This window comes from Anopheles marshallii, chromosome 2, assembly GCF_943734725.1.
Source record: "Anopheles marshallii chromosome 2, idAnoMarsDA_429_01, whole genome shotgun sequence".
Classification (NCBI taxonomy): Eukaryota; Metazoa; Arthropoda; class Insecta; order Diptera; family Culicidae; genus Anopheles; species Anopheles marshallii.
In genome coordinates this window covers 5495371-5515605 of record NC_071326.1, presented here as the reverse complement: position 1 = coordinate 5515605, position 20235 = coordinate 5495371, and the positions used below count along the sequence as shown (strand labels likewise).

At 44.6% G+C, this 20235-nt stretch overlaps 8 protein-coding genes across 8 annotated transcripts; 3 read left to right on the top strand and 5 right to left on the bottom strand.

Moving 5' to 3' along the window:
• Positions 1–83: 83 nt before the first annotated feature.
• Positions 84–1301, bottom strand: LOC128707525 (MYG1 exonuclease). Its single transcript, XM_053802481.1, has one exon. It carries the CDS (start codon positions 1299–1301, stop codon positions 84–86), a length of 1218 nt encoding a protein of 405 aa, XP_053658456.1.
• A 327-nt stretch (positions 1302–1628) lies between these two features.
• LOC128707347 (28S ribosomal protein S18a, mitochondrial) lies at positions 1629–2187 on the top strand. The gene is made up of 2 exons (XM_053802298.1): positions 1629–1728; positions 1802–2187. Exons 1-2 carry the CDS (start codon positions 1629–1631, stop codon positions 2185–2187), a joined length of 486 nt encoding a protein of 161 aa, XP_053658273.1.
• An 85-nt stretch (positions 2188–2272) lies between these two features.
• Positions 2273–3099, bottom strand: LOC128708317 (COMM domain-containing protein 2). Its single transcript, XM_053803291.1, has 3 exons — positions 3033–3099; positions 2881–2958; positions 2273–2820 (listed from the first exon to the last, which is right to left on the bottom strand). The coding sequence occupies exons 1-3, from the start codon at positions 3097–3099 to the stop codon at positions 2273–2275; spliced, it is 693 nt and encodes a 230-aa protein (XP_053659266.1).
• A 388-nt stretch (positions 3100–3487) lies between these two features.
• LOC128708472 (proteasome assembly chaperone 1) lies at positions 3488–4293 on the top strand. Its single transcript, XM_053803450.1, has 2 exons — positions 3488–3585; positions 3657–4293. The coding sequence occupies exons 1-2, from the start codon at positions 3488–3490 to the stop codon at positions 4291–4293; spliced, it is 735 nt and encodes a 244-aa protein (XP_053659425.1).
• A 540-nt stretch (positions 4294–4833) lies between these two features.
• On the bottom strand, positions 4834–7639 carry LOC128706797 (cullin-5). Its single transcript, XM_053801738.1, has 5 exons — positions 7628–7639; positions 6024–7507; positions 5821–5941; positions 5063–5746; positions 4834–4971 (listed from the first exon to the last, which is right to left on the bottom strand). The coding sequence occupies exons 1-5, from the start codon at positions 7637–7639 to the stop codon at positions 4834–4836; spliced, it is 2439 nt and encodes an 812-aa protein (XP_053657713.1).
• Positions 7640–9109: 1470 nt separating this feature from the next.
• Positions 9110–10120, bottom strand: LOC128708299 (8-oxo-dGDP phosphatase NUDT18). The gene has a single exon (XM_053803274.1). The coding sequence runs from the start codon at positions 10118–10120 to the stop codon at positions 9110–9112; it is 1011 nt and encodes a 336-aa protein (XP_053659249.1).
• A 124-nt stretch (positions 10121–10244) lies between these two features.
• Positions 10245–15709, top strand: LOC128709636 (copper homeostasis protein cutC homolog). The gene is made up of 3 exons (XM_053804640.1): positions 10245–10356; positions 10811–10849; positions 15099–15709. Exons 1-3 carry the CDS (start codon positions 10245–10247, stop codon positions 15707–15709), a joined length of 762 nt encoding a protein of 253 aa, XP_053660615.1.
• A 2579-nt stretch (positions 15710–18288) lies between these two features.
• On the bottom strand, positions 18289–20128 carry LOC128707280 (V-type proton ATPase subunit E). The gene is made up of 4 exons (XM_053802231.1): positions 20096–20128; positions 18933–19277; positions 18676–18870; positions 18289–18613 (listed from the first exon to the last, which is right to left on the bottom strand). The coding sequence occupies exons 1-4, from the start codon at positions 20126–20128 to the stop codon at positions 18506–18508; spliced, it is 681 nt and encodes a 226-aa protein (XP_053658206.1). The 3' UTR covers positions 18289–18505.
• Positions 20129–20235: the final 107 nt, after the last annotated feature.

The following is a 20235-nucleotide window of genomic DNA, read 5'->3' as shown; positions in this document are numbered from 1 at the left end:
ACAGATCATGTTTAAACGTACACTACCTGGTTTGCTGATAAACCTTTTTATTCACACGAAAATTTCGAACAGCCGCATGCGTTTCAGGCTTCCTCCGGAGCCGTTAAGCTTGCTATTGCCATTTTTAGTGCCCCTTCGCGCGTCTTGGTACCACCAATGAACCCGTTCTGATGGCAAAAATTTATACCCGCAATGCCTGACACTTGCTCTAGTTCTTTGTCCCGTATACCCCGCCACGGTTTGGCTAAAAATTTGCGACAGACGAAGCTGGCCGGTTGCACCGGTACGCATATAACTCGCCAATCATTTTCCTTATTGCAGTATATAACGTACTTCGGCGTGCCAACCAGTTTTTGTTCTTGTTCCAGCTGGTAAAGATGTTCCTTCCAAGGGCACGGTTTCTCCAGCTCGAGTATTTCACCTGACTCGTGTAAAGCCACACGATTGGCCAACGCTTTCAATACGATATCGCGCGCTGGCCACCAAGAGCTGGCGTAGTATTTCACTTTTTCGATAAATTCCAACCCTACGTACGCTTTGGCCTTTTCGAAACGCTCTAAACAACCAGGCTCGGGTGTTGGTTCGTCCCAGCGAGAATTGAATGAGGCAACTCGTGCACTAAGATGGGTGGAAATGTTGTACCGTGGCTCTCCGCTCTCGACCATCGGCACACCGTTGTCGATCGCGTCGATCTCACTGATCAATCCTTCGTAAATCTTCTTGTACACCGACCGCAAACATTCGGCGCTTGGTTCCTCCAGTCCCAGCTCGTTTTGCAATATATCCTTGAGCACTTCCTCACCAAAGTACGTATAGACCAGTCCTGCCGAACTGAGCCGTATGTCCCATTTCACGTCCAGATCAGGGCGAAGCGTCCGAAATGATTCGTTGAACACACCCTGATGATGATCGTACCGATGGCGTTCCCGGTCAAATATAGATCCAACATCCACAACTATATCACATTCGTCCAGTTTGCTCGTATCTCGAGTTCGGATAATCTCCGCCGATGCGTACCGTGGAAGTTGTTGCAGCATAAAGCAAGCAAGGACTTCGTCACAATGGAAAATGCCATCGTGGGTTCCAATCTTCACCCTTTTGGCTGCCGCACTGGGATGGTCATCCTTGAATCGCTTCGCTGGTTCCGGCACGTTGGAAGTCATTGTTCTAAATGGTTGCACGATAGCACGTTGTAAAATTGAATCTCCTGTACGATTGATGATATTCGATGTCTGACCGAGAAAGATGTTTGCTACAGATGAAATTGTACACTTGGACAGCCGGCCCAGCGTAGTTAACATTTCCCCCGCCTTCTCTATACACCTTAGTTATCAAGAGCGCGCATAGTTGACATTTCAAAAACTGAATGCACGATTACACGGAATGCCAAATCAGTTCTCTTTCTACATTTCTGTTGGTTGTTTATCTTGCATGAGTTTTCTGTTTATATTGTCTACCATTCGTTTCCTAATATTTCCTCAAGATCCTGTAAATTGCTGTCTGCTTTTGGTTACCTTTTCACAAAAACCATTATTGTTCCTAACCTCAAACTCGATCCATATTGAACAACAACAAATTTGACAACTGCGATAGTTTCAGAACCACAACAAATAGTCCAGTCAACAACGATGGCTCTTTCGCTGTGGTTTAAATACTCGGCATTTAACCAGCTTTCCATCAATTTTGTACGACATTTTTCACTATCGTCTGTGAATCGCCTCAAAGAAAGTAAGTATACCCTTGAACCCCCCCCCCGGTTTGGAGATCATATCAATTAAAACCATACCAATTTCCGGCACAGTCAAAGAGGTTAAGACAAACGACACGCTTGTAATCAAAGGAGAATATGTCCCGTCGCCCCGGCAAGATACGTTGATTCCACAGTTGATCGAGGCGCGTAAAAAAGGCGAACGATTTTGTCCTCAATGCACGCTCGGGCTGGACATCAAACACACCGACGTGCTCATCCTCAGTCAGTACGTACGATCCGACGGATGCATGTTGCCGCGCCGGGTTACAGGATTATGTAAGCGTCAGCAGCGACGAATGGGTGCACTGGTAACGATGGCACAGAAGGCGGGTCTCATGTCAAACCTCAATCCAGCGACCAGCAAAAAAGATCCGAAACAACGATATCAGTGGAAGAAATACAACAAGTATTTCGACGAAGAAACGATTAAATGTTAACACGTGCAGTATAAAAACATAAAGTAGAGCATTGTGAAACACGTGCAGCGTGGAATGCATAATCGATATCAATGTTTATTCGAACCTAACTTTGAACTGGCTTCACGTAGTTTCTTACGCGGCGAGTTCGCGCTTCCAGTAACGCTTGCTCCAACACCTGTATCATATGTTGCAACATGGTAGGATCAGTTTCCGCCAACACTTCTTTACGTGTGTGGTTGTCCTGCTTTTTAGTCCCCTCCTGTTCCTCCACAGCATCCACTGGCATGGAATGCAACTTTTCCCGATACTCACTCACACATTCTGTGTCGAGGTGAAACTTCATCTTTATTACTGGTGTTGCCTGCGATCGGAGACTGCGAGAGGCGATTCGCCCTTCGATGCGCCACTCCAAATCACGGAAATACAGCTCATCCTGACAGGATGCACGCAATACATTGTCCACCAGGTTGCGCTTGCTCGTTATGAATTGCCACAGTATTTCGCTCTGCTTTTCGTGAATATTTAGCAACGAAGTTTGCAAGACGGTGTAAAATTCCCGCTCGGATATTGCCATTTTTGTGCTATCAATTAGAAGTGCCACTAAGGCTTCTAATGCGCCCCTCACGGTGTCGTACGTGGACGATAGTTTTTCTGAAACATACAGAAAGGCGTTAGTTTTCCATTTTTATTGGTGTGCGCTTGTCGATTTACTTGCTGCAACTGTGCATTTCTTTTCATTTATCCCGGAGTTTATATACTCGATGGCTAACTTGCAAAACTCGATCAGTACTAGGAGAAAAAAAACGATAGGAGACAAATGAGCCAACAAAGTAACGAAACGTCGATTTCACAATTCCAACTACCTTCTTCTGGCTGTTCTAGTAAAAAGCTCAGCTGGTTTGCCTGTTCTTGACGAATTATTCGAGCCATGTGCAGATTTTCTAAACGAAAATCAGTAGCAAAAGCGATAAGAGTTGCAGGCCTCCTTTTTGCACTATGTATGGAACAAAACATAGAGATACTGTATTAATTTGTTATGATTGTTGCAGACAAACGACAAAGAATTAAAGTGTAATACAAACGGTAATCAGATAGTAATTGTAAACAGTTAAAACAGCTTTTGCTTAAATTATCCTCAAGTTGCAGCTAGAAAAAACCAAATGCATAGCTGCAATTTGCCTGTTGAAGAAACAATTGAACACACACATAAACAATCCCACCTGACAGCTGTCACAACACCAACAGCCTGCGATCGTTTTTGTTTGTCATTCCTGCCGGTCGTTTCGTTGTACAAAATCGCGGTCTGTAATTGCTGAAGATGAGTTTAAATTTTGGAGAAATTGTAGAACCATCTACCCGGGCCTTCTGGAATGACTATGATGAGGAAGCGGCCGACGAAGAAACAACCCTCACTAAGTACGTATCACCCTATTAATTGAGGAACATTTTCAATAGCATTCCGTCCGTCCGTTCGTGCGTTCTTTCAGGTTGGAATGGATTTGGTACAACGATCAGGAAGAATCGAGCGAAGAGCAGGAGATGCAGAAAACACTGCATCCACCGTTCCACTTTGTCATCGTCGAGGGTCAAAAAGTGGGCAGTTTCATTGGAAAGGTACTCCAAAATGGGCAGTGCAAACCCATTTGTCAGCTATCATGTGGCACGGTTAGTGTGTTTCATCTAACCACCGAAAAGCTGTTACTGTGCGTATCGGAAGAGCTGGATCCGAATTTGTTCGGGCAGATTGCACACCGATTGTCGCGCTGGTTGGATGCCGCGGAAACCGTATCAACCGTTTCGTTGCAACCGGCCGTACTGTACAAGGGACTCTCCGAGCATGAGCAGGAAAAGGTTTGCTTCATCAAAGCGTTAACTGGTATCCAAATTCTAGACGACATCGGACTCCTTGAAGCACCAAACGTTATCACGGGCGTGGCGGCTGGTGTAGCTAGCTATCGTAAATTCGGCGGCAAGGACACTGCCGTTTACGGTTGCTATTTGGACTCGGTCATATTGGATTCAGTGTCATCGGAACCGATACTGCGACTGTTGAAAGCCCTACGAGTACCATGTGCCGATCGGTACGAGCTGAAATTCAAAACGAGTTCTAATCTTTATCTATAAAATTTACAAATAAACGTGGTTGCGGTCAAAGTTCTACCTATTAATGAATTGAATGCAAAGGAACTGATTCCACCCAACGTGATTGAATGGGAAAGAAACACAAGCTTAATATTACATCCCGATGCTATTTGTTTATTACTAATTGTTCAGCACATCAGGTAGAAAGATCGGTGCCAATTGTTCGATATTCGTCTGCCCGATTTGCTCACCCCTGCTCGGTTTGGTGAGTGCATCCGGTATCAAATAAATCAACAAATTGTTTCCGCTTGTAAAAGATTTTCCACCCAACGATGAGTACCAGGTCTATGTGTTGAAGAAGCTATTTATCCTGTACGTCTGTGTCTCTATATGGTCCGTCTTTAAATGAAATTGCAAATGCTATACCGGCAAAGCTGCCATATCTGTTGCTACCTTACATTTTATCTTTACATACTAGCATTCGTGTTGCAGTCGGCTGACTTCGAGAGTGCCAGTCATGTTGCTGCGAAGGACTTGGGACGCAGATCGCTTGCACCTTTATGTTTCCCACCTACTGCCTGCTTACGCCATGTAAATGAAGGTATTTATATCGTCGTCGTCTCTCCGCATGTATTTATGCTCTATTAGCCACTCAAGCTGCTCCTTAATCATTTTCTTCGATGGCAGGAACATGTTTTTAAGTATATCAACCAGTTCGGCCTAAAAGAATAATCGAAAACCAACCAATGTTAGCAGAAGAAACGCGAGCAGCAAGTATTTCAGTCAGAGTAAGTAAAAACAGACGACGTACCTGTAGCGCAGCATTGCTCAAACGTTTGCGCATTTTCATGATCTTAATAATTGCCTCCTGTGTGCGCAATATTCGCAGCTGCACTATCGACTGATTGTCCTCTTGTTGGGACCGTTCCGTGCTGAGCTGCAATCGGCCCACCAGATTGACCTTACCGCGACGTTGCGGTTTGCCGTTCTTGATGATTGCGAACTCCTGATTTACCCAAAACAGGGTGTTTTCGCTGAAATCCTTTGGATTGCTTATGGCCGGCTCGTACACCAGCAGTTGACGCTTCAGCTTCGGGAAGGCTACCAACGACCAGAGTGTACGCCGCAGCTCCGGATCGGGAAGTTCGGTCGCGAGGCGCAAGTTTTCGTACGAAACCTTCTCGTTCGGGCGCTGGTTCCACGCGAACAGTACCGCCATCTGGAATGTGGTCACGTCCAGATCGAACCGACCCGTGTTGTTGGCGAACGTGATCGTACCGTTGCTCATATGATGGTACCATTGGAGCTTGCGGCCCGAATGTTTCTTCTTGTAAAATTCCTCCACCTCCGGAATGTAGTCTTCGAGCTCGAGCGGCAAACTGACCGAAACACGCTCGGAACCCCGAGCCCAGGCACCGGCATTAAGGATCTTAATGTTAATCGCATCATGACGCGTCGTTTGCGAACGGAACTGAGTATTCAAATCTTCACTAACCTGTGTTAGAAATGAGGCATCATTTGAGAATGTGTTATCATTTTATCAAGCGCAGCACTGGCTGTTTGACTTACCTTAATATCCTGAAACATTCGAGCCAACTTATTCACGTAGTCCGCAGGCATTCCGACTTCTCTTAACCATTCCACCATATCTTCCTCTTTTTCACTATCGGCGCTAGAATCTAGGATGAGTCTAGAGTGCGAAAGCAAAACCTCAATTAATGCCTGTCCCCGTAGCTTTGGGAGATTCGTTTTACATCCTGCAAACTACGTACCTGCGCGTTAGGTGAGCCTTATGGTACCGCATAAAGACATCCTTATTGCTTACATACTTGAGCACCAGCAGAACGTCCTTGAGACGAGATTCAATCTCTTCGGTGGTCAGCCGCTTGCTGAACGGCGTTCGCCGCAGCAGCATATCACAGTAGTTGGCCAGCAGCTCGGGACACTTGGACTCGGGCGTCGATATCTTTATCCCACGGGCCATTGCCGTGTTCGAGGTGGGCAGCTCTAGCTTAAACAGTGTTATGTCATTCACGACCGTTTTGAACGCTTTGTCACGAGCCGTCAGGAACCGAGGATCGTCATTGAACGCTTCCTTCACCAGATCGCTAAATCGGCGAAACAGCTTCAGCAACCGTTCGACGTATTTTTCCGAATCCTGCGTAATGATGTCGGCGGCCGCCACCATATCGGCCAGCCCGGCCTGTACGATGTGATTTTCCAGATCGCGTAGCATCGGATCCACTCCGCCAGCTACACGATCCAGCAGACGAAACATCAGCTGCAAACGTTGCGTTTCGCGCGCCTCGATCAGCGGTGCACATTCGGCCAGCAGCGTGGGCAGATGGTCACCTATTAGCACCGTAACGCAGCACTGACCAAGGGCCGTTATGCTGCCCGGTTCGAGGTACCGCTCGCCCCGGGCTTCCTCCTCACGCAGCTTTGCATCCGCATACTCCATGAAACTTTTCACACCGTTCGTTTGGAGCTGTTCGCTTGCCTTTAGTCGGTAGAACGAGGAGGTCGCGTGTAGATAGGCCGCCTCAAAATTCTCCCTGTAAATCTCCAGCTTATCCTCCGTGTTGGAGCACAGATTGACATAGCTTTCGCGCACACCAATCACAAGCTGCGAATCAAACGCTTCACCATTGCGTTCAGCGTGTACCAGCTTCATGGCAGACTCCTGTAATCGGTGCTTGATGTTCATGAAAATGCTCTGATTCCACGAGTCCAGCATCAGCTTGCGCACGATCGAGTCTTCGGCGTGGTTCGGTTTCTTTGAGGAGCTACTGCTACTGCTGCTACTTGTGCTGGCCGAGGCGCAAGCAGCAGAATTATGGCTCGTACCAGCCCCGGTCGCCGTTGCCGACGACGAGGAGGAAGATGATGCACCAGCCCCGGAAGACGAAACTGAGGAAGAGCTACCCTTGCTTTGTAGGCAACTTTCCAGCTTCGCAAACGGCAACGGCAGGTAATTGCTTTGCGTGAAAAATTTACGCCACTCTACGATGTACGCTTTCAGCAGGGCTTGCTCTTCTCGCTGTGCCAGAACGCGGCATTGTGCCTGCTTGATGTAAGCCACTATATCCTGCTGTAGACTCTCGTGTATCTTCAGTGGACCCTTATCGTCCCAAAGGCACACGAGATGCACGGCAAAAAACAGCTCCTGCCATTCTGATGGTGTGACGCGTTCCTGTTTCAGTAGGCTCAGTACAACGGGCCGCATACTAGGCCATTTGTCTTCGAAGGTTGAATTCTGTGTGTAGGAGTGATAAGAACGAACAAGAAAAACAAACAAAGCATTACATTATGATAAATAGAGCAATTTTTTCTACTCCTGCCCACTGCAAAAGCAGTTACATAGCCACGTGCCTACCTTTTGCATCATTTTGGTTGATTGTTTGGGATGAGTCCGTCAGTAGGCTAATGATCGTCTCTACGGTCGAGAATAAACAGATCCTGGAATTTCTACAACTGGCCCACAATCTTCCTGCGAGGTTTAGTTTTCAGCACGCTCATCCCAAACAGGCCGAAATAGTGAGAAACACGAAGCAGTTTTTCTCTTCCCCGCACGATGGTAAAAAATCTTCCGGCTCTTCTTACACAACTAACTAATGCACTTTTGAGGTCACACGATGAACCTTTCACCTATATCTACATGCGTCGATTTCCGGGTTTTCCGTTGCAAAGGACGTGGATAGTCCTGAAAACACCAATTAGGTGGCAATTCTGTACATCGGTGGTACACAAATGCAGCTATATCATGACCATGAAGACTGCTTCCAACAATCGACTGAAGCAACGTTTACTTTAAGCTATCACCGGACTCGAGAGAAAGTTTTGCAAACCGATAATGTGGAACGTTGTCGCCTTTTTTTTTATTCGCTGTTGTTGCTAATCAATGCTGCTTCTTGCTGCTGGCCAGTCTGATTGTAACGATCACTTGCGATGCGTGCGAAGCCGTATTAACACTAAATAACGATGCAGAGCATTACCAAAGCACATTGCAGTAGAGCGTTGCGTGAAAAGAGGCTAATTAAAAGGATTTTGGACTGAATTGCAGTTAAAAACTGCCACCCCAAATATTTCGCGTACGAGCCGGAGCGATTTTCAGTGGGCTGTCAAAGCTGGTTGCGTGTTTTTAGGCGCGGAGGGGAAAACAACTGGGGTGGGAATTGTCAAATGACAAGCGGCCAGGTAAACGCATGATGGGTCAACTATCGCGCATGATGAGTGACAGTCTGTAAATGCGAATACTATTTTACTTTACACTATTTAACAATAAAAAATGATTAATTAAAACAACAAGTGCTACGCTACAACAGATACTACTAAAACACATAACTTTTATCGGATCTTCCAGAACCGTTTCAGTCGCCATGTTGAACTGTGGTTTGACAGTCGAGGGACAAATTTAAATATATTTTTCAAACTGCACCGCTTCATGCGTTTTTATTTCTTTCCTGAAAAAAAAATGTGATCTGAAACTACCAGAATTCCATTTATGACTTTATAAATACTTTTATTTAACAATTTTTGATTTCATCATCTTAAAATGGTACCAGTTGCATGTGGTAGCAGCGAAATTACCGTGTTTATGTTTATCTGCATGCGGCTGTTGTGTTTGGCTTTCGTATCGTAAAACATAAAGATAAAATAATTGTTCATCGTTCAATTAACATTTTCCACGTAAAAACAATCGCCAGAGGAATTGCCTCAAAGCTTAAAGAGTATTTATCATCCTATCCATCCCCACGTTTGCTTGGACGATGGTTGAGAAGTCTTGCTTAAGAAATTATTCGACCATTCCCCCATAGTAAAAGCAATGTACAATACATTCGGTCGGACCAATCACCAACTATCGTACCACGTGCAGCTGGAAGGTGGCATTTTTACCGGCAACCGCCATTGCAAGCCGCGCACTAAGATCCTTGCTCAGCTCGTGCCAGATACATTTGCCAATCAGCGAAACCGATTCGATCGATGGTCGACAGATGACCAGCACCGTCAGACACAGACCGTCGGTTGGGTTTGCCTGGCCGTCGGTGGTATGGTGCTCCACACTAAGCACACCGTGCGGTCGGTGCTGCGGCAGATCCGCACCGAACAGTTCGATCATAAACTTCTTCAGCGTGGAATGAATACTGCGACCCGGATGAATCTCAACCGTCGGAAAGTGGTAAGCCGTCTTCTCGCTCAGCAACACGTACACCTGGTTGGTGGTTTTGTTCTTGATCGCCACCACTACCCGGAGATAGTTTTTATAGTGTGCTTTTCGCGCGGGCAGTATTTCCCGATGCCAGTTCGGATCTTTGGGGACACGTTTGCGATAGTTGCGAGCCAGTTCCACCACCGGCAAGATATCGTTCGCACGGAGCGACAATTCGTTCAGGTTTTGGCACCATTTGGCCTGAATCGATTCCTGATCAGCTTGGGAAGGTGTTTTCAGTTCACCACCGACCACATTCCCAGTTAGCACAAAACGAAACCACGATCCACCGGCAGTTTCCACTGCTAGCAGTGTAGTAATCTGCACCTTTAGGCCCGTTTCTTCCAGTACTTCTCTTACGCCCGCCTCGACGATCGTTTCACCCGGTTCCATACGGCCTGCCGGTAGGTACCACTTGCCAGCGCAAGATTCTTTTGCTTCCTGCATCATCAGCACCTCGTTACTGTCGTTCACGATCACGCAGGCTACGACGTACGTGACCGTTTTGCCGACGATCGGTATGTAATCAGACGAGGCCAGCGGTTTTACGCCTTGCGCTTCGGTGGCCGCATTCTGTTCTTCCAACGTAAAATCGCACAACTCACTGGTCAACTCATCCAGATATTGTCCTTCAAGAACGCGCACCAAATTTGTCTCCATATTTAGGTTTCGGTCTATTGGATGGATTTCTTGCAAACAAATATAATTATTTCGCGCTTTCTTTCACTCACAGACAGCTGGTGCGATACGATACCGATATTAGCTTGATCACACATTCACCACCATGGTTACACTGGCAATGTTTGCTTGGATGCTGGTGCAAATCACAGACTCCCGAATGTTGTTGCAACAAACAATCGAAGATCACTACTCAACAACGATCAACAAACGGTGTTGTAAGGCGTATTGTGGCAACACAAAAGGTTTAAATCTTTTCTACGGCCCACCAACCACTATTTCATCAATTATCACGCTCTATCTCCGTAGGAAAGGCTGCGCCGGATCTCTTCTTCACAAGTTCCGACGACGACGGGGCACACACACGTTCACCCGCGATGGTGGAATACGATTGAAAACAGGTTAGCACTGGCAGGGCTGAGACATGATGTTTTTTTTCTGAGGTCTACGTAATCTCTCTGGTCCGTCTGCAACCCGTAACCACAGAGCCACTTCACCACCGACGCAGGAGAAATCTTTTCGGACACCCTATTCTCTCTAAGCAGCAACGAAAATGCGACGAGGACCGTCGTCCCACGACACTCAAGCGATCGCCGCTGTTGTCCGATTTGGCCGCATGTACGCTAACGCGCCACAGATTCATTCACCTTTCGCCGTTTTACTATTTATCAGCTCTTTCGTCGTCACTGTCGTCGGACGAGATCGAATTAGGTATTAGAGGCACGGGGCATGATGGTGCGGTTACTGTTCTTCAAATTGCCTCGGGAAACACGCAACAGCCCGAGGCGCCTAGGCTCAGGTGGTGGTACGTCAGGGTTTTACTTTCAATTCGCTCCGGTACACGTGGCCTACTGGCGCGCCGCTCCAGAATGGTTGAAGTGTAGCCGTAAACACGCGATTCCTTCTAGACGATGAATGGATGGCGTTCTTTGGGTGTTTCAGTTCTGTTTTCTATCGAGCAGGCATCGCTGGAATAGCCACGAATGAGAGCAGATCTCCCAGCGCAACAACGAAGCTGGCGGGGTTGAAGATGATTACAGAGCTGCCACAAGAAAGGGGAAAGAAAAACAAGGAAAAACGATCATTCAAATGTACGAAAGACGGTAGAAACGCAAACGATATACTAGGTAGCATTGGACGGATAAACTGTAGATAGATAACTTTGATGAAAATGATGTAAACATTAATTGGAACATTTCACAGAACAACAATTGAAGCGCACTCGGTATCGGGGGTTCCAGGCCAGTTGGGTAAAGGGAAAAAGTACAATAAGAAATAAAATTGATACAGCAATAGAGGACCGCAACGATCTCAGCGAATCCGGCTTGATCAGCAATTTTCATACAGAATTGAACGTTTCTGACAGAATGCTCTCAATAGCAGCTTTAATGAGTGGGTATTACTGTAGAGTTATCATAACATTAGCACATCATTACAACCTCTTGGAGCGACTTGGCTTTATTATCACCACTCACAACACGGGTGAATGAATAATATTTTATGGAAGGTTTAAAATCAGCTTTTAGCAAACTGTTGCAGATCGGACCAACCGTTCGCCGATAGCGAACACGCAATAAAACGGCGAGAAAAACAGTCGGAAGGAAATGGTTCCGTTTCGATTGAAAGAGCAATTAAAAAAACGTCCGAAACCGAAAAAAACGGTACCGGGACGGAATCGAATGAAGCAATATCTGACTGTAAAACAAGATCAGAAACAACATCAAGCAAGAAGGGCCGGGTGTAATGTGCTTGTAAAACAGCCATGTTTAGCAAGTTTGTTACACGAAAGCATGCAATTTGCATGGTATCGGTAATAATGAGTTGATTTAGAAATTCAGGAAAAATGTTTTTCCTTTCGTTATGGAAAACATTCCGCATCCGACTAGAGCTTCAAATAGTTATATGATCAGTCGATAGTTAAGTAGAGACAAAGAACTAATGTGTTAGAATTCTCACTGGTGGTGCCCTATTCCAGATATTATTAGCCTAAAGAATATTGGCTCCAAGGAGTTTGATTATTTGAAAACAATTCTTAAAGGAATGGTTTTTAAAGGATGAGATGACAAATTACTATAAGGTGGTGCATACAAATTTGAATTGCCCTCCACTAACATTCCATTGGATCGGCGACCACCTGTATCGTGACTTTTCCACGTTTCTTTTATCGATATAACCAGATCGATCCAGTACAAAATCACCAACACTCAATCACCCCGGAAACCCCGTTACGGTCGAGTTGGGAGGTATGAAAAACCCTTCGCTTCCACCGAGCATCATCTGGTTTGTAACTATATTTGCCACCGGCTTTTTCGCACTTTTTCCAGCAAAAATAAAATGCATGCAGACCACGAGCTCAACCCAAACAAGCGCGGCATGTTGCTTATCCATTCGTCCATCTCACCCAAAACACACGACCGTAGCAAATTTCCTTCCAAACTCACTCCCGAGAGAAAGCTTCTCCTGATCGTGGTTTTTCCCCCAGCGAGTGGTGGTACGCTAGCATACGCATTAAAACCAAAACAGCGATAAAAATTACCATCGAAACTGAAGGTGGCCAACAGCCACACGGCATATTATGATGGGCGAATGGGTGGTTAGTTGGTAAAGGTGAACGATTCCATTTTAACTGCACGCGCACCTTTGCGAACAACGCCGCTCGAATCTCAGTAGACGGTGATGTGTGCCTTTTTGCACGGCGAAGCAACGGCATAGAGCAGGCTTTGCGATGATATCACACACAGAGCAGACATTTTGGCAATTAGTGTTCCGTTCGACTGATTATGCTCAATTTTGGGGGATGATTATCAAAAGCGTTTGGCACTCAAAGAGAAAACAAAACCATCCGAAAAGGAGAATTGCCCCTGTTCCGGACACAAAACCCGCGCTACTGTAGATTGGGATTTCCTTACATTTCGTGCTACCTGTTGCCAGCATACGTGTGTGATGCGTAACAATTTTACTGTTTTGAAGTAAATTAAAGACTTTTTTCAATGGCCAACAAATTTACTATTATTTTTCACAGTTGTCTTGATAGTTTTGAAGATTTGGTGGAAAATATAGCAAACTTTCGCAAACAATACACACCAAGGGTGATAAAACAAAACGTAAAGAAGGAAAGGGCATAAAATCACCCTGCGGATACCGAAAGGAATGTGACCCACAAAGTACACCACGGTTGGAGGCGGAAGAAACGGAGAACCGAAGAAGGAACGTCAAGGTGACTCGTTACGCATAAATAAGCATGCTGATGTTTGCTTATTTGAATAAAAGAAATGCGACTATCTCGGCATCGATCGGACGGACCCTGGGGTGATCGCTGCTGGTATTTGGATGACGATCGTCGAGGAAATATGCACACTGTCTACAGTAAACGATGGATCACGACAGAGTAAACACAAAAAGGAACCGATTATACTATTGAGCACAAAGTCTTCTTCGGTCGAGGACATATTTGCGTTGGTTTGTCATGTGTTTGAGCTAACGTCTCTTTCCACATTTTTTTTAACAGTAACGTGGACTAGTTATTCAAAGCTAATACGCTTGTGGGTGTCCAATAAATACAAAGTTGCAACCTAGCGATCGTTCACATGGCAAAGCCTCTTTTCATTCATAATCAATTATGCCCCATTTGGAAGGCAAATCGTTTGGATCTCCAAACGACTATTGTGTTAACAGAGTGTTAGTTCATCAAATCTCGATTGAAATCACACATTGGTGACCAGTTTTGTGTCTGTGAATATTTTATGAGCCAATCCTTCGGATGGCATCAGAAGCGCATCATCTTTCCGAATGAAGGCTTAAATTCGGATAGGACGAGGAAAAATAGCGCCTTGTTCGGTTGTGATGTAAGCGTGTTTGGGCGTTACGGACGAATGAAAGTAAAAACTTATGTAAATTAACCCAGTGTTAGATAGAGGATTAAGTAACAAACTTCCCCACGTTAGACAAAACATTCAATCTGCCTTATTGAGTTAATTTAAAAATATTACACTACACAGAACTCGGAACTGTAATATTGCTGTGCACTCGACCCATCGTAATGCAGTGAGCTATTAGTAGCATCTGCATTGCGCATTGCAGTTTTGCTCCCTGTTCGTTGTTTTGCCAGCACTTGCCACCAGACCCAACAGCTGGGACACTTTCTCCTTTCGCCACATTGTCCAATTGGCCATTAGAAAATGTATCACTACTCACCTACAACGAATCTAGCTCTTGCCACACATAAATACGTACCCATTGATAATTTTTCCCGAGCACAGCATCCAACGATTTGGGGCGTCACTTGGTATGGTCCACTCGAATCACTCTAATTGCCGCGACTTCAATACCCTTAATGCTACATTCCAGCAATGTCCAGCTTCCAACGCGAATTCATCACAGAAACCTTAAACAATACCGAAACACAATGCTGAAACGAGCGAGTTTCTACGGGCCAGCAAAACATTCACACCTTTGATCAAACTAATCCGCCCTGCTGTGCTGCCTGCTTGCTGACGTTCGACAAGTTGCGGACGAAGTATCGTGGGAAATGAAATTCAACAGAAGCGAAGCCGGTTTTGCTGGTCTTTAGATAGAAGGATTGCGCATATTTTTATGAGTGGGTGGTTGGGCCGGAGGGGAGCATTATGTTGTTTGTTGATAGTTTGCGTCGTGTTGTGAAGTGAACTGACAGATGCACTCTGGTTCAACTAATCGCGGTAGATCATCTGGAATGACATTTAGTGGAACAAATTGTGTTCAAATGGTCTTATTTTCATGTAAAAACATTTTTTCTATTCGATCATATAAAATTAGCATGCTACATTTGCGCATGCTTGAGCTGGGCGACTTCCGAATTGGTCCATTGATTTTGAAATGTTTGTAATGTGCAGCTTTTCATTCTCAACATTCACCAATCAGCTTATCCTCTATAAACAGTAAACAAATCGTGGTGGTTGCAAAAAAATGCACTTTCTGCTAGAAATTTGTGTGGATACATACGGATCGGCCGTTGCCGCAATTCAAGGTGGTGCGGATAGGCTAGAACTCTGTTCGGCACTCAGTGAAGGTGGACTAACACCAACGGTTGGACTGTTGCGGCAAATCAAACAATACCTATCCGAGCATGATCCACCAAAAACCATTCCGGTGTACTGTATGATACGTTGCAGGAGAGGCAGTGATTTTAACTACTCCGAACAGGAAATGAAAGTAATGCTTTTGGATTTACAATTGCTGGCACAAAACGGTGCCGACGGGTTCGTCTTCGGGGCACTGGAACCATCATCCGGTAAGGTGCATCTAAAAAATTGCGAGCAAATTGTGGCCGCTGCAGGAAAGCTTCCACTAACATTCCACCGAGCTATCGACTGTACGGATGAACAACGACTCGAGGAGAATCTTAATCTTGTAGCGCAGCTAGGATTTTCGACTGTCCTTACAAGTGGCTTAAAACCGACGGCTGAACAAGGGATGGACACGATCGCGAAAATGAAGGCTATAGCCACTGATATAGAGAAGGTATATTATCAACAGCCATTTGTATCGAACAAGAGACAATATACATTTAAAACTGTTTTAGGTTACTGGTAAATCCCTTCGATTAATGCCTGGCTCTGGGATAACGAGTGAAAATGCATTGAAAGTGATACAACGAACCGGATGCGATGCAATCCACGGATCGGCCAGCGTTGTGAAATCATCGGATAATGAAACCAGAACACTGCCGATGGGAGCAAGCAATGTCGATGCTTCACCCTTAAAGGTGTGCAGTACAGCAAAAGTCCAACAGTTACGCCGTTTGATTGATAGTAGTGAAGCAAAATAAAATAAACATATCCATTTCTTTCGCAGAATAATTGAAGTTTTTTTCGTTCCCTCAAATGTTTAGAAAAAAAGCCTTGGACATTGGATTGTACATCCCATACCGTGGTGTATTTATTCACGAATGTTTTACATGCACATAATTCACTTTCAATGGAACGATGCGGGATTTCAGAACTCATAATATCCAGAACTCCGATGACGATAGGATCCTGTCCTCGGCAGAAGAATGGAACGCCAAGTATGACACTATCTTCTACTCTAAATCCTAACGCCACCGAGAGTCCGTGTTGAAATAAATGGGTTCCTCGTCCTGTTAACAAGATGTTAGATTTTGTTCGGTACATTCGGTGCGAAATTATTCTAAGTTCTTGCTTGAATAATATGTTGATCTTCTACCATGGTTCAAACACGCGTGTAGTCATTCAACACAGTGCTGTCTTCATACTACGTCATTTCCTTCCCATCTGATAATCGCCATCTGCTGGATTAGTGTGTTTATTGTTACGCAAAGTACGAGGCTCGCGCTTCGTAGTATGTTCAAGTTTCTCCTAGTGATTAAACGCTTTGCATTAACTAAGTTTCGTTACTCGCCGTTTACAACAATATCTATTCATACCTATAATTAAGTATATATATATACTTTCTGTTACTTTTTTTTTGTTTTGTTTTTGCATTCCTTTTGTTTTGCTCCTATTTGTTCCATTATATTAAGGTCTACTTCCTTCCAATATACATATACTTTTTTATTTCTTAATAACACGTCCCGCCCTAGCTCCATAAGTAGAATGGTGATGTACACTCGTTCAACTCGTTCCCAAATCCTTGATGCCTTGAACCAAGATGTTATGGTAGTTTCGATAAGCAAGCACAACACCTTTTGACAGTGAAAATAGTTTGCTAAAGCGTTCGATTTTATCAATGAGAAAAATATCAAATCCACATCATTTTATCTGAGAAGACACACTCGTATATATATATTTTCGCTCTATGGTAGATTCACAATGATCTTAAATACACACACACACACACCTATATCAAACGATCAATCGATCTTCCCATTCAGCTCGTACTGCTATTAATTATCACCGATACACCACACCATACTATCCATACCATTGCTTCGAACGACCAGCAAAATAAAACATTGGTAAGTAATTTTGATGTTCGCAAAGCAAGATGCTGTGATACGGAGAGACATGTACAATGCATCGGGGACACAAAACAAGTACAATAATTATCGTTTTCCGGTTGGGCAGATTAGGCATTCAAGTTTCTTTTACGCAGTTCGACATACAATGAGCAGAGAATAATGATCTACCTAAAACATGACTCGTGAAAGAAAGCGAAAGAAACCACCGAAAGATGTTATTTACAGTGGTGTTACAATCGAACGGTGAAACAATCGTGTTTCTAGCATATCGCATATGTATATATGTTCTAGCTGTTCGTTTCTAAAGGAATGTATATTAACGATTGTATTCAAGTTTTAGTTCACCTAACTGCTAGTTAGGTGTTGCACTCGGCCTACCAAATTGCGGGAATGCGGGAAACGATAGCAAAAGTGTGTACATCCCATAGCACCTTGAAACAGCCTAGGCCAAAGACGCTTGTTTTACTTAAAATCTTACAATGGAAAAAATATATTTTAGAAAGGGAAAATATTTGCAACATACATAGATAGATCAAATACCGCAAAACCTACGACCTGCAATAAGTGACTTTCAACAGAAGGCATCGGACACAAGCTAACCCGTTTTCACGGAAGAAAGCTTGATCGGAAATTCACTGGAAAGCACTAAGTCGCGAGTAAAACAAAACACACAAAGCATTTGTGTACGCAGGTGGAGTGGTAATCGAAACGGAAATAAACAAAACATCAATTAAAACAATTATAATATGTAGCAACAATATTTTTTCTTCTTCTCGTGAAGGATGTTTCCGATAAAGCTTAGAGTCTACTTTTCTGCATCAGTAAATGTGTATAAGTTGCGATAAACTTCGGTATTGTTTTGCATTTCGCCGAAACATGTCCGACTGACCAACCGACTCCAAAGAAGCAAGGAATTCTTGTTGGGCAGTGTTCCCTTAAGATCAAATAGTGTCCCCTAGAAGCGCTAATGATTCTTCCATTGTTCCAGATGGAAGGAACAGGCTGACCAGGCCAAGATTTTATAGGCATCAGCACAATATATCGGCACAAGATTCAACAAATAGGGTATAGTTTTATTCTCCCCTCTAAAGGGGCAGAATCAATCGCGCAGTTGATGTTAAAATGACTAGGATCACTCGATCTTACGCTTCTTACGGCGGCGTTCTTCACTCTGAACTACGGTGTTCATGTACCATTCTACAATTGCTGACCGATAGGTAGTATAGGTAATTGTTATAGAACCTGCTATTTGCATGCGGAAACAAGGATATCTATGTAAGAATGGATGGTGGTTTTTACGTGCATTACTGGATGTATGTATACCGTTCCATCACCTGCGGATGGTGCTGTTGAAGTGATGGAGGCATCATTACTGCTACTCGCGAGCAGCACATCAACCAGGATTGCTCTTCTTAATCGTTGAATTTGCGGTTCATGTTGCGACCGAACAGCGCATTACGGATCTCCGGCACCAACTGCTGAGCAATCAGCTCCAGTCGCGACTCAAGCGTGTTGGACACCTGTGGAGGAATGTACCATATGGTAAGCGTGTGGATCTTTGTTATTTAAGTCCTAATCTTACCTTGATACGTCCCACCTGTGCCAACAGATCGACTCCACCAGTCGTATCGGCCGGGAGGAAGGACTCCGTGTCCAATGTGACTACCACGTCACGACCGCACTTGGACTTGTACAATTCTACGGCCGCCGGTAGCACGTTCTGGATGATTTGTGCGTCCGCTTGACGGCCACGAATAAGAACACTGGCTTCCATCAGCTGCCAGGGAAAGAAGATGTTAAATTAACAAGGTAATTTGTTCGATGTTCGCGATATCTAACCTGGAGCAATCCCTGGGTGATGAGGGCAGTCAGGATTTCGCCGTAGCGAGTGGAATCCTTTGTAACTTCGCCGAGACGACGACGGCACTCGTCGAGCACGCTGGATACATGGTCTTCGCGTACCTTCAGCACCTTCAAACGAGCCTGGTTCAGCATGTTTGATGACTGGATCTTCTTTTGCAGCTCGACCTGCTTTTCCTTCTTTTCGTAGTATTCCATGATCTTGAGGCGCTGCTGCTGCACTAGACGGCCCTTCTCGATGTTAAACTCTTCCTCAGCTTTTGCATCGATTTCTTCCGCCTTCTCGTTGGCCTCCTGCTCGATGAAGGCCATCATGTGCTTGATCTAGAAGAAATTATCAAGCAGCAGAATGGTGAAAATACGCACGAAATTGATATGTGATTTTTATAACATCATCACAGTCAAAATGAGATTGAAAGCTAAACTATTCCTTCTACGTTTTGATATCTTAAGTTCATCATCAACATGTCATATGACCGTCCCCTCCTAATGGTTACGTTGTCGCTAAACTCACGAGTCGGCGCCCCACTTGATCGATCCACAACCAATGGAAGTTATTTGTATGAAAACGATCATCTTTCAATCCATTAAATCTTCTTTCATGTAAAACAATTGGATGGTTCTATCGAAATTTAAATAAATGTAAGTACGCATGATAAAACATGGCGAGCAGACATCCGCTAAGTTTCGCCGTGAGAGGGTCATGTGACACATATTGCATCTTCACCAACATTCGGCCCCAAAGAACAGCTGAGATATTGGTTTGAAAAAGAATGCGTTCACGTGCTACATTTAATCGAAGCATAGAAAGAAACCTAGCTTTTGCACCACAATCCCCGTAGAAGGATAATGTGTAGAAATTAAAATATTTTTTCACTCTGCAAGACTGCCTAGTAAACATTCGATATCTCGCTCTCCCTTCCATCTCGCTGCATCTTTCGTTCTCTTTCACATGGTCACACTGTTTGACACTTTTCACATGACGGGTCCCGTGACCTGAACGCAGACACCCGAGAAGCAGACTGCAAAGTTTCGCCTTCCACCTTCGAATCATTCAACGCGTTTTCCAGCATATTGCCCTTATTTTAAAACGAATACAACCGATACCACATTTGCTTAACAGTTTCCCAGCTTGAACTTACCTGTTTCTGAACATCTGCATCGCTTAGTGCCATCTTGCCAGCGGTGTTGTAATAGCAAACTGCAAACTGCACACAAATGAAGACAGGGATATTAGTACGATGTTTTATTTGCGCACAATCGGAGTACAGTGTTTGTGAGC